Below are 12,213 nucleotides of genomic sequence, written 5' to 3'. Positions count from 1 at the left end.
CTTAAGCTGTGGCCAGGACTGTCTTGCTTAACGACTGAAATGTTGTGGTTGTAAGTCGAGAACTTCAGTGTTCCCCACATGGCTGGCTGACCGGGGAGTCCTGGGAGTCAAAGGGTTCACACACCTGAAAGGTTCCAGCGTTGAGAACCTCCGTTTTGTTCCAGAGCTTGAGATAAGACGAAGCGCTTTGCTCCTCTTTGGGAGCACAAAGACGTTTTTGTGTCTCTGAGCATTTTATTTTTCTTAAATCCAAACTGACCTTTTTTCTTGGATGACGTTTGTTGTGGGAATAGAGACGGTCCTGCAACGTGACACCTTCCCCTCGCTCTTGGGCACCTGGGTTGAAAACAAAAACAGGGAAATCACGTGGAGGGAAAACGGAAAGATTAGGAAGGAGAGTTTTTAAACAAAACAAAACATAATAATGCTTTATGTGTAGTCCTCAACTTATGGAGCCTGTCCATTACAGTCATAAGTAAAGAAGTTATAAGGCAGGACCTCAGAATAGAACAGGAATAGGAATATAGAAATAAATATAGAAAAATAAATATAGAAATAATAGAACAGAACAACAGAGTGGGAAGGGACCTTGGAGGTCTTCTAGTCCAACCCCCTGCTCAGGCAGGAAACCCTACACCACTACAGACAAATGGTCCTCCAGTGTCAGAACAGATCAACCCATTTTACAACCTTATTTGGGGAATTCTGGGATTTGAAGTCCGCCCCTCTTAAAGCAAGGGATGGGGTGGCTCAGTGGCTAAGACACTGAGCTGGTCGATCAGAAAGGTTGGCGGGGGTCCTTTCTGAAGACCTGTTTGAAAAAACACGCATAGACATGTATGGGGGGGGGAGCAACACAGCCCCTAAAATGGCTGCAGCCTAAAAAGCGAGAATGGGTCTTGCTTTGCTCCCGGCCTCATGCGCGTTTTCCCTGCAGGTCTGTGGATTTACCGATGAATTACCGGCTGGCGAGGGCATTGATTTATAAAAAGGTCCGCAAAGCCCTCGGATTGGACCGCTGCGACAAATGTTACACGGGGGCAGCCCCCATCACGAAGGACACCTTGGAGTATTTCCTGAGCCTGGACATTGTGGTCTACGAGCTCTACGGCATGAGCGAAAGTTCAGGCCCCCACACCGTTTCCTTTCCATCGTCATACAGGATGTCGAGGTAAGGTCCAAACTCAACTTACCCCCATAGGGAAAGCCACAGCGCTTAAGACTTAGCGTATACCGCATTGCAGGGCTTCCCGGCCCTCTCCAAGCGGTTTACAGGGTCAGCCCCTTGACCCCAACCGTCTGGGTCCTCACTTTACCAATCTTGAAAGGAAGGAAGGTTGAGTCAACCTTGAGCCGGTCAGGATCGAACTGCTGGCAGCGAGCAATGAGTTAGCCTGCAATACTGCATTCTAATCACTGCGCCACCTCCTATTTTCCTTCTTTCCTTCTTTCCTTCCTTCCTTCCTTCCTTCCCACTTAGATTTATATACTGCTTTATATTGCTTTCCAGTCAGCCTCTTCTTCCTTCCTTCCTTCCTTCCTTCCCTTCCTTCCCACTTAGATTTATATACCGCTTTATAGTGCTTTCCAGCCCTCTCTAAGTGGTTTATAGTCAGCCTCTCCTTCCTTCCTTCCTTCCTTCCTTCCTTCGCACTTAGACTTATATACCGCTTCATAGTGCTTTCCAGCCCTCTCTAAGTGGTTTATAAAATCATCATCCTGACCCCTTCAGTTTCGCTCTTCATTTCACCCACCTCAGAAGGACGGAAGGGTGAGTCAACTTCAGCTGTCAGCAGAAGTTGCCTTCCAGGCTGTGTTCTAACCGCTGCGCCACAATGGCTCTCATCCCTAGTTGAGCCCAAAAATTTATGTTGCTAAGGGAAATATAGGTTTGCCCCATTTTACAACCGTTCTTGCCACAGTTGTTAAGCAAGAACTGCCATCGTTAAGTGAGTCCAGCTGTTGCTAAGTGAATCTGGCTTCCTCGTTTCCTTTGCTTGTCACGTGGGGGCAAAGGGGGATCGTGTGAACTCCGGGACACCCCAACCGTCATAAATATGAGACCATTGCCCAGCACCTGAATTTTGATCACGTGACCACGGGGATGCTGCAACGGTCATAAGTGTGAAAATTGATCATAAGTCACTTTCTTCAATGCCGTTGTAACTTCGAACGGTCATTAAGCCAACTCTTGCCTGCCCATGGTGATTGAAAAAGCATGGCGTCATGTCAGAAGCTCTTTTTAGGGCCCTTCTTTTGTGGCAGTTAAGTAAAAACTGCGGTCGTTAAGCAGAGCTATTGTTTTGGGGGCATTTTTGCCAAAAACTAGAAACAAATGCCAATTTCCCACAAAAAAGCCGTCGTTAATTGTGGTCCTGTGAGGATGGGCTGCTGCAAACTGCCATCAGTTGCCAAGGGCCCAAGGTATACCCGTTGGTGGAGGGGTGCCATCGTAAACAGGTTTGGGGAGGGGGGAGTCTGTCCTCACGGTCGCTATGTGACCCACTATAAGTTGAGGACGATGTGCATTTCCCTCCCAGCTGGGAAGGAACTTGGAGTCTTTTCAGTGCCTGGATGAACTGGCTCACACTTGTCTGCTGCAAAATTAAAACTTCCCAGACGGGAGGCGGTTGTGTGGCACGCTCAGAGGAGCCAGTCGCAGGAGGAGAATCCCAATCGCAGCTGTTTGGGGCTGCGTTTCCCTGGCACGACCGGCTGTGTTGTGCCCAAATTTCTGGCTGAGATTTGGAAGCTCCCCGCCAAGCGTTTAGAGGTGCGAGCAGATTGTTGTGTTTGTTGTGCAAACACTCCAAAAGTCTAGATTTCAAGTGTGGCATTGGCCAGCTGTTCACGTGGGGCCCTGGCATTTTTACGGTTGGGGGAGAGTAAACGGTGAGAAGAAGAGGGGGGAGAAAAACCCTCTGGAATTAAAAACAAAAACGAACGGAGCAAGTTCTGAGTAAAAGGGCCTAAATAACGGAAATACAAACAAAGTTGTAGACATTTGGGTGGCCGTGTCAGAAATTCAGTGCAGCAAGGATTTCCTGCCTGAGCAGGGGGTTCGACTAGAAGACCTCCAAGGTCCCTTCCAACTCTGTTACCTACTACTGATGATGTTACCTAGTTTGAGTAATGAAACGTCTGGAAGGGAAAAGCTCAAAAGAGCAGCAAGCACCGCACAGTTCTCTTCCTCCTCCTCCTCCTCCTCCTCTTCCCCTTCCTCCTCCAACCCACTCCTCACTAGCACTGATGATGTTACCTAGTGAGGGTAATGAAACGTCTGCAAGAACACAAGCGAGCTCAGAGAGCACCCAGGAGCCCTCAGCTGTTATTCCGTTAAGCTCTCGTTTTAACGGACTAGCGGGGAAGGGACGCCTGTTGAATCAGACACTGTACAGATTGTCTGTTGCACCCAAACTTCTCTGAACTGAAGACCGTTAAATCAGAATGCGTTGTTTTGTTTAAACAAGCTTTAATAATTAGATTTTCTTTTATACCGCCCCGCATTATGGACGTGGAGACTCTGCTGGGCTTCCCCGCAATGGGCACTCTGCATGTGGGGCATGCTTTCCCAGCCCTTGACCCTTTCTCTGACCCCTTTCCCCCTCTCCCCCCAGCTGCGGCAAGGAGGTTACAGGCTGCCAGACCATGCTTTTCAAGCCAGACCAGGACGGAGTCGGCGAGGTCTGCTTTGCCGGGCGCCACATCTTCATGGGCTACCTGAACATGGAAGACAAAACGAAAGAAGCCATTGACGGCGAGGGCTGGCTCCATTCCGGGGATCTGGGCCGGCACGATGAGGACGGCTTCTTGTACATCACGGGGAGGATCAAAGGTAATCCAGCCTCCCCCCGGGTCATGAGAGAAAGTCTCTCCAGGGAAGGTCACCAAAGATTACCCCGGGTCCTTGAGACCCTGGAACCGTCATAAATGCATACCGGTGGTCCGATGTCTGGGGAGATTCTCAGTCATCCAGGGTCCACTGGGCTTCCTTTTGTTTTTCTTTGAAGATGTTTCGCTCCTCATCCAAGAAGCTTCTTCGGCTCTGATTGGATGGTGGGGAATGGAAGGATTTATACTCCTTGGAGACAAAGCTAGTCATTTGCAGCCTTTTAGAGCAGGGGTGTCCAGACTTGGGAACTTTAAGACTTGTGGACTTCAACTCCCAGAATTCCCCAGCCAGCTGGGGAATTCTGGGAGTTGAAGTCCACAAGTCTTAAAGTTCCCAAGTCTGGACACCCCTATTTTAGAGGGTTGTTGAGGCCACTTGGAGGTTTATCTCAGGTGTCCTCAGAGTCACCTGAGTGGGGCACATGGGTGTGGAGACTTCTGAAACTGCTGACGACATTCTCTGTCTCCGGTCTACAACACGGTCCATTCAGCAGTTCCAAGGTGACCCTGAGGACACAGGTAAACCTCCAGGTGGCCTCAACGACCCTCGGAAAAGGATGCAAATGACCAGCTTTGTCTGCAAGGAATGTAAACTCCCTTCCGTTCCCCAAAGGTGCTTTTTCAGGAGGCAACTGGACTTTCTTGTTTTGTTTTCTTTGAAGACGCTTCACTTCTCATCCAATACGCTGCTTCAACTCTGACTGGATGGTGGGGAAGGGAAGGATTTACACTCTTTGCAGAGCCGAAGAAGCTTCTTGGATGAGAAGCGAAACGCCTTCAAAGAAAAACAAAGAAAGTCCAGTTGCCTCTTGGGAAAAAAAGCACCTTTGGGACTGCCCGAAGCCAAGTTCCCTGGATTTTGACCACATGACTCTGGGGATGCCGAAGCGGTCGTAAGCGAGGGGAACCAGTCATAAGTCACTTTCTCCAGGGCAATTGCAATTTGGATTGCTTGGAAGGCAAGGATGAGCCGTGGTTTATCCCATAGGCTGCAAGCGTGAACCGAGGGGCTTTTCTTGGGGGTGGGGGGTGGGTGTTTCTGACGCCAAGGCCTTCCCCATTTCTGTTCCAGAGCTAATCATCACCGCGGGGGGAGAGAATATTCCCCCCGTCCCGATTGAAGATGCTGTCAAAGAGGCAGTCCCCATTCTCAGCAACGTCATGTTAGTGGGAGACAAAGCCAAATATCTCGTCATGCTGATGACCCTTAAGGTGAGTGCCGGGTTTTCTCCTGCCTCCCCCCCCCCGTAGGCACCGGGACCCACAAGGTGGGTCAGACAAACTTTCCCACCCCCCATCAGAGCTTTAATGATCCAAATTGGGCTTCCCTGATGCGTTTGCCAGATTCTAGAGCACTCTTTCGCTGTTTTGAGATGGGCGGACTTCCAATTCCCAGAATCCCCCAGCCCACCATGGCTGGCTGTGGAATTCTGGGAGTTGAAGTCCACCCATCTTCAAGGTTGGGGAGGCAATGAGTGGAATTGAAAGGGGGCGATATACAGGATCGGTGGGGATCCCACTTGGCTGAAAACCTTAGCCCACCCACCCTAAAGTGGCCAAAATGGAGAAACACCGCTCCAGAAGGTTGACCTGGAGTGACCCCTTTGGGGAAGGGCACAACTTGAGGGTGTCAGTCCAGATTTTCTTTTTTAAAAAATCCCCTTTCAAACTCTTCAGGAGTCTAAAGCTTGAGGACTAGGAATCTTGAAATGAAAGCTGCAACAGCGGGGAGTTTGCAGCATCCTGTCCTTCTGCAGACAATTTAAGTGCTTGGTTACCGAAGTCCTAAATGCTCCCAAAGAGTCACTTAAACTTAGGATGGGGCTGATCCTATGCTGGGGGGAGGAAGAAGGTCCTCCAGCCCTTCTGTGCTCCACCAATCACGGTGGGAAAGGACCATTTCTGAGGGTCCAGAAATGGTCCCCAAGGGGGCGAACGTTTCTGGCCTCTGCCTTGAACGCTTTACCTTCTACTCCACATTGTCTGAATGGCCCACACAACCCCTCTCAGCTACCCCCTTCCGGGCACGCACTAGGGCAGGGCCAGAGACCACCAGAGGGTGGCACTGCACCCCTTCCTACGGCCGTCCCAAGGCTCCTCTGCTTTTTCCAGAGCAAGGTGAACTTAGAGACGGGGATCTCGGAAGACCAGCTGACGCCTGAAGCTGTGGAGTTTTGCCAGAAACTGGGCAGCAAATCCACCAAAGTGTCTGACATCGTGGGGAACAAAGACGTGGTTGTGTACACCGCCATCCAGAAGGGGGTCATGAAGGTCAACGATCGGGCCACCTCCAACGCTCAGAAGATCCAGAAGTGGCTCCTCCTGAACAAGGACTTCTCCGTCCAGAGCGGCGAGCTTGGTAAACGGCTGGCATGGCTTCCCACTCCTCTTGGGGGGCGGGGGGGGGGAGGTTTGGGGGGCAAAAGGCTGCTGGGTAGAGGGGCACAAGGCAGTGTTTCTGAACTTTGCTGGCTGGGGGATTCTGGGAGTGGAAGCCCACCCGTCTTCAAGGGATCTTAGCCGTTTCACTCAGAGAGATAATAAGAGAATTGTCCAGTCTTAGGAGGAGAAAGTCCCGGGGATGGTGGGCATGGTTTAAACATCCTTGCCCTAACCTTTGTCCTCCAAGGTGCTACATTAAAAGAGCACCAGCCTCCGCTCCCTTTTCCAAACGGAGTTGTTGCATTTACTCCAGGGCGGAATCTTACCCTTGTTGGGGGCTTCTTCAAAGGTTTTAAGGTGACCTCGGGAGAGCGAGCCTCCTAGCTCAGGGTTGCCCACTGCGGACAGCATCCACCTGGGGGGGAGGGGGCTGGTAGCCCATTCCTCACTGGTGTTAAGGGAGCAATCCTCCTCCTCCTCCTCCTCCTCTTCCATCCGAGGGTTGCAAGGAATTTCTCTGGAGCTTTGCACAGCTTCGGGGAAAGTTGAAAGGGAGATAGAGGGCCGGGCGGGGGGCCTTGGCCGTTAACGTGACCCCCTGTGTCTGCCCCCCAGGCCCAACCATGAAGCTGAAGAGGCCCGTGGTAGCCAAGATGTATCAAGAACACATCCAACAGCTCTACTCGGAAACGCCGGATTTCTGAACGAGGATCCGCGTCCCTCCGCCGGCCTCTGTTCAAAGTGCAGCATCTTTAGCGGAGTCTTTCTGGAGGCGAGGTGCACCGTCGCTTCCCTTGATAAATGAGGTTTTTTTCCAACAAAGCCATCGTCTTCTCTTGCCCTCCGCCACGACAGGAGACTCCTCTGCCCTTCGGACTCTGGCTGTCCTGGTGGGAAGCCTCAGGAAGACCCCTCGCCGGCTCTTTTGACCCCCCGTGTCCCTCTTCCCGAAATGAATGTACCAACCTCAGGGTTTCTCTTTCTTTCTTCTTTTTCCTTCCTTCTTTCCTTCCTTTTTCTTTCTTTCTTTCCTTCCTTCCTTCCTTCCTTCTTCTGTCCTTCCTTCCTTTCTCCCAAGGGTGGGATGGGAGGTCTCTAGCGAGCCAAAGGAAAACATTGCAGCTATGCCACAGTCTGGGTGTGAACACTGTGTGTTCTTGTGGTGCCATGGGGCAGCTCGTTGGACGAGTCTTTGCATGGGGCACTTTTTCTCCTTCCACAAATGGCCGGTGTCCGTGTTGCACACACAGCAGCAACATTTGTTCCCGCAAGGAAGTCTGGCACACTTAAAAGTCTTCTCATTGTTTTTACCTGGTTTGGGGGGGGGGGAGGGTGTTACCTAGCGAGGTTCGACTGGAGAGCAGGATCTTTTTCAGCATCAGATCTTGGGGTCCGCTTTGCGCCTCTTCTACCAGGGGGCCAATTTCCCAGCGAGGAAGGAAGGAATGGGCAGAAATCTCCCTCACCTCGCTCACAAGTGTCTTGGGAACCCATCTGGGGACCTGGATGGGGTCAAAGTTTAACTTGCACTTGTTCCGTGTCAACCTAAGACACCAAATTATAGTTCGTGGGGAGGGGGGGGAGTTAGGCTGCTCAGCTGTGCCTGCTCCCCATTAAATCTACATAAAATTGCAAGTACTGCTCTGGATTCAAAACCCAAATGGTGTGGAAGAGCCAAAAGTGTGAATTTTTGCTGCTTTTCTGTGCAAAGAGGGGCTTATTTAATGTTTGGTAAGAATTACGGTGAAGAGGCATTGAGGAAACTGGGGGGCGGGGGGGTGTCTTAAAGGAAGCGCGGGGTGCAATCATGGATTATAATTTTTAATAGTGTGAGCTAAACCAAATCACTTTTACCTTCTAGTGCAAACATTGAGGGGAGGGGGCATATTGGATAAAGGTTAATCAGGCTGCTCTGTTTCCGTGGGAAGACTTAAAAGGCCGCCCTGGAGCTCATCCCTTCTCCCTGTTGAATGTGATAATAGGACTTCCCTCTATTTATGAATTGGGTGCGAAGGAAACGTCTCTTTAGGAATCAAATGTGATAAATTTGTCCATTTTTATTAGTGTGTTTTTTCTTAAGTGTTTTCAAAGCCATCCAAAGACGGGATGGCCACCGCATATTGTAACATGGTCTGTCAGTTTAAACGTTTTGGGTTTTTTTTTTTTTTTTTGCAAAATATGCAGATGTTGCCTTAACAGCCTTTCAGACTCACCTTTTCCTTGCAAATGTGGTTAACTCTGACGGTGAGTTTTGAAGTTCGCCTTCCCTCACTCATCCTCAAATTTTGAGATCCGTCTTCTTGATCTTCCAGCTTCTCTAAAGTGCAGTGCCAGGAAATCAGGTTGCAAAAGCCAGGCGTGGCTGGGGGGGGGGGGGGGAGACATTTTAAGTAGAAATTCTGTATATTTTTTCACCCATCAGGGCATGTTGTTATTTATGTGGTCCCAGGTTTGTCTTAAGGCCTTTTCGAATCATGTCAGGAAAATATTTCAGAATTAAAAAAAAAAGATGCAAGCTCAGAACCGGCCTTGAGTGTGTTTTTGTAGCCTCTTTTCAAGGGTGTCCCGGGTGAACTTCTGCCTGCAGCCAAACACAGCCCCACAGGAGTGTTGTGGCAGGTTGGGGTGGACTGGATGCAACCTTCCCTTGGGGGGCGGATCCTCAATGGTTCTTGCAGGCCGTAAAACACCACAAGCCCCGCAAAACCATGGTTAATGAGCCATGGTGGGGCAGTGGTTGGAGTGCAGTACTGCAGGCTTCTTTGGCTGACTGCAGTTCGAATCTCACCAGGCTCAAGGTTGACTCAGCCTTCCATCCATCCAAGGTGGGAAAAATGAGGGCCCAGATTGTTGGGGGCAAGAGGCTGACTCTAAACCATTTAGAGGGGGCTGTAAAGCGGTGTATAAGTCTTAAGTGCTATTGCTATTAATGGGACAGGCAGAAGGCTCACAGGAGTGCTGCAAAATATTGTGAAGCGTTTCATTTAGAGGCCATTCAAAGTTACAACGGCACTGAAAAACAAACTTCGACTTAGAATAACTTCATTGTGATTTTAAAGGTACACTAACTGGCATACCTTAAAATGAAATTTCATTGCATGCAGCTCTCAAAGGGTCACCACCTCCAATGGAAACGACATAAACATTATTCTGTGTGTGTGTGTGTGGTCTTAACAACCCCATAATCCCTTGCGGAGTGAAGTGTGGGCTTGTGAATGGAGCTAGCAGAGTGTTTACTGGCCAGATGCCCTTCCTATCGCCAATGCAGAGGTTTTTTTCCCCAGCAGATAATATTCTTTGTGCCGAGAGAGAAATAGCTGCCTCTACCTAGAATTGAACTCACAGCCTCTTTATTGTGAGGGGAGAGCTCCACCTCTAGGCTACTGTCTGTATGTGTGTATACACCTAAATATGCATATACCCACATATATGACACATATAAACAACACAGATGTAAAAGTGACTTATGACTGTTTTTTAACTCCAAGGACTTTTGTCACATCCCCACGATCATGTGAACAAAATTCAGACGTCTGGCAACAGACCCATACTTATAACCGTTACTGTGTCCCAAAGCCAAGCGATCTCCTTTTGCAACTTTTGGATGATCAAAAATCCAGGGGGAAGCCACATTCACTTAGCAACCCTGTTAGTAACGTCTTGACTGCAGTGACTCGCTTAACAACCATGGCAAGGAAAGTCGTAACACGGGGCAAAACTCGCTTCACAAATGTCTGACTTAGCAGGTAGAAACTTTGGGCTCAGTTGTGGTTGTAAGTTGAGTACTACCTGCATACGTATATAACTATAACCTCAACTGGGTTTTTTTTAAAGAATAGGATAAGATAAGGCAGGGGTGTCCAAACTTGGGAACTTTTAAGACTTGTGGACTTAAACTCCTAGAATTCCCCAGCCAGCCATGCTGGCTAGGGAATTCTGGGAGTTGAAGTCCACAAGTCTTAAAGTTCCCAAGTTTGGACACCCCTGGGATAAGGGAGAAGGATAGAATAGAATAGATTAAGGAATAAGGATAAATAGAGTAAGAACGAATAGAATAGAATGGAATAGATAAGGAATAAGGATAGAATAGAATAATAAGAAATAGAATAGGATAAATAGAGTAGATAAGGAATAAGGACAGAATAGAGTAACAGAGTTGGAAGGGGCCTTGGAGGTCTTCTAGTCTAACCCCCTGCCTAGGCAGGAAACCCTACACCACTTCAGACAAAGGGTTACCCAGCATCTTCTTAAAAACTTCCAGTGTTGGAGCTTTCACAACTTCTGGAGTTAAGAGACTAGAAACTTATCTGGAATGGTACAGGTTCTCCTTGCTTGGGCAGGGGGCTGGACTAGAAGATCTCCAAGGTCCCTTCCAGCTCTTATTTGTTCTAAGCGCTATGGCTATTGATCCAGGCCAGCCATGTAAAAAAAAAAAAAAGCTGATATGGCAGAGAAACATTAAGTCCCATCCCAAACTTGTTTTTTTCAAGAGGCAATTGGACTTCTTTTGTGGTTTTTCCTTGATGAGATTTCGCTTCTCTTCCAAGAAGCTTCTTCAACTCTGACTGTATTATAGAGCTGAGGAAGCTTCTTGGAGGAGAAGCGAAACCTCTTCAAGGAAAATCACCAAAAAATGTCCAGTTGCCTCTTGGGGGAAAAAAAGCACTTTGGGGACAACCACATCTGGATGACAGAAAACCTCCACAGAGATGATGTCCCATCATCCCCAGATGAATGGATAACATGGGCCTGCTGTGCTCCTCCCTCCCTCCCTCCCTCCCAAAGGCTGAAGTGGGCCCTTTAAAAGCAGCAGCATTTGTCCTGGGCGCTCTGTACATGCCCAGAGGCCCTCAGCAACCTTTCCCCTCTCCCCCCCCAAACCCTACAATTGCCCCTCGCGCGCTTTGGCGCCAAAAACGCGCGGCAACCGCCGGCCCCGCCTCCTCTCCTCCTTCCCCGCCCGCCTTTTGAGAGCCGCCCAATGGGAGCGAGCCGCGGGGGCGGGGAGCCGCCCGGAGGGGCGTGGCCGCTGACGTCACGGGGCAGGCTAGCAACAGTTGCCTCGAAACCCCGCGCGAGGAGGCGCCATAGTGACCGTAGCCCTGGAGACGGTTACTTGCCAACGAGAGCCGCCGCCGGCGCCGCCTGCACCCTCGGCCGCCGGAACCCAGCGCAGCCCCGCGGGGAGCCCGGGAGCCCCGGCGAGGCCAGGTAAGATGCGTGGCTCCCTCGCGGGGGAGGCTCCGCGTACCTGGGACCGGAGACGGGCAGGAGTTCCGGGATGTTGGCGGGGAGGGTATTGGGGGGGGGGAGGAAGGCCGCGTTAACACGGAGTGACTCCGGAGGAAGTTTGCAACAGGTGGGCGCAGGCGCTTTGGTTGAGGGAGGGGCAGGAGGGCTGCAGCAGCCCCGCCTCAATCCTAACCCACCTGTTTCCCCCCCCCCCCCCCATTTGCAAGCTTTCCCTTCAGGGAGAGGTATCGCTCAGAGTCGTCGTCCCCCACGCCGTAATTTTGGGGTGGGGGCGATTAAACTGAGTTTGGGAAGGGTCCCCAGGGCGGTGTTTCCCACGCTCAGCAACTTTTCAGACGAGCGGACTTCAACTCCAGAATTCCGTCTGGGGAATTCTGGGAGTTGAAGTCCGCCCGTCTGAAAAGTTGCTGAGCGTGGGAAACTAGATACTTTCCCCCAAACTCTTTTGCTCCACGACCCTCCAGGACTCCCAAAGCCCCTGGTGGTGGTGGTGGTGGGGTTTGGGGGGGGGGGGGGTTCTCCACTTTCCTGCCCCCTTTCTCGACTTCGTACATTAGGATGGGTGACAAAGAGAGGGGGGTTAGTCTGGGGTATGGCATCCTTGCATGGGGAGCGACTGGTGCCAATCAAGAGTCCGGTTTGGGTTGGCAGGGAAATGACACAAATCGTGGTTGAATCTGTGAGCCG

General features: G+C 50.5%; 2 protein-coding genes across 3 annotated transcripts in view; both read left to right on the top strand.

Moving 5' to 3' along the window:
* The window catches only part of ACSBG2 (acyl-CoA synthetase bubblegum family member 2), a 39,093-nt gene extending 30,448 nt beyond the window's left edge, over positions 1-8,645 (top strand). The window contains exons 11-15 of the mRNA XM_081936336.1: positions 938-1,171; positions 3,618-3,835; positions 4,964-5,103; positions 6,004-6,250; positions 6,889-8,645. Coding sequence (XP_081792462.1) covers positions 938-1,171; positions 3,618-3,835; positions 4,964-5,103; positions 6,004-6,250; positions 6,889-6,977 — 928 coding nt within the window. The 3' untranslated portion in view covers positions 6,978-8,645. The remainder of the gene's footprint in view (positions 1-937; positions 1,172-3,617; positions 3,836-4,963; positions 5,104-6,003; positions 6,251-6,888) is intronic.
* Positions 8,646-11,349: 2,704 nt separating this feature from the next.
* The window catches only part of RFX2 (regulatory factor X2), a 49,883-nt gene continuing 49,019 nt past the window's right edge, over positions 11,350-12,213 (top strand). Inside the window, exon 1 of one of the 2 annotated variants that reach the window (XM_081936281.1) lies at positions 11,350-11,484. The gene's annotated coding sequence lies outside the window, so the exon portion shown is untranslated. Of the gene's footprint in view, positions 11,485-11,614; positions 11,633-12,213 lie in introns of those variants that run through there. The other variant, XM_081936284.1, reaches the window with a different exon arrangement.

This window comes from Natrix helvetica, assembly GCF_964273705.1.
Source record: "Natrix helvetica genome assembly, chromosome: 1".
Taxonomy (NCBI): domain Eukaryota; kingdom Metazoa; phylum Chordata; class Lepidosauria; order Squamata; family Natricidae; genus Natrix; species Natrix helvetica.
This window is presented reverse-complemented; position numbering and strand designations above follow the sequence as displayed.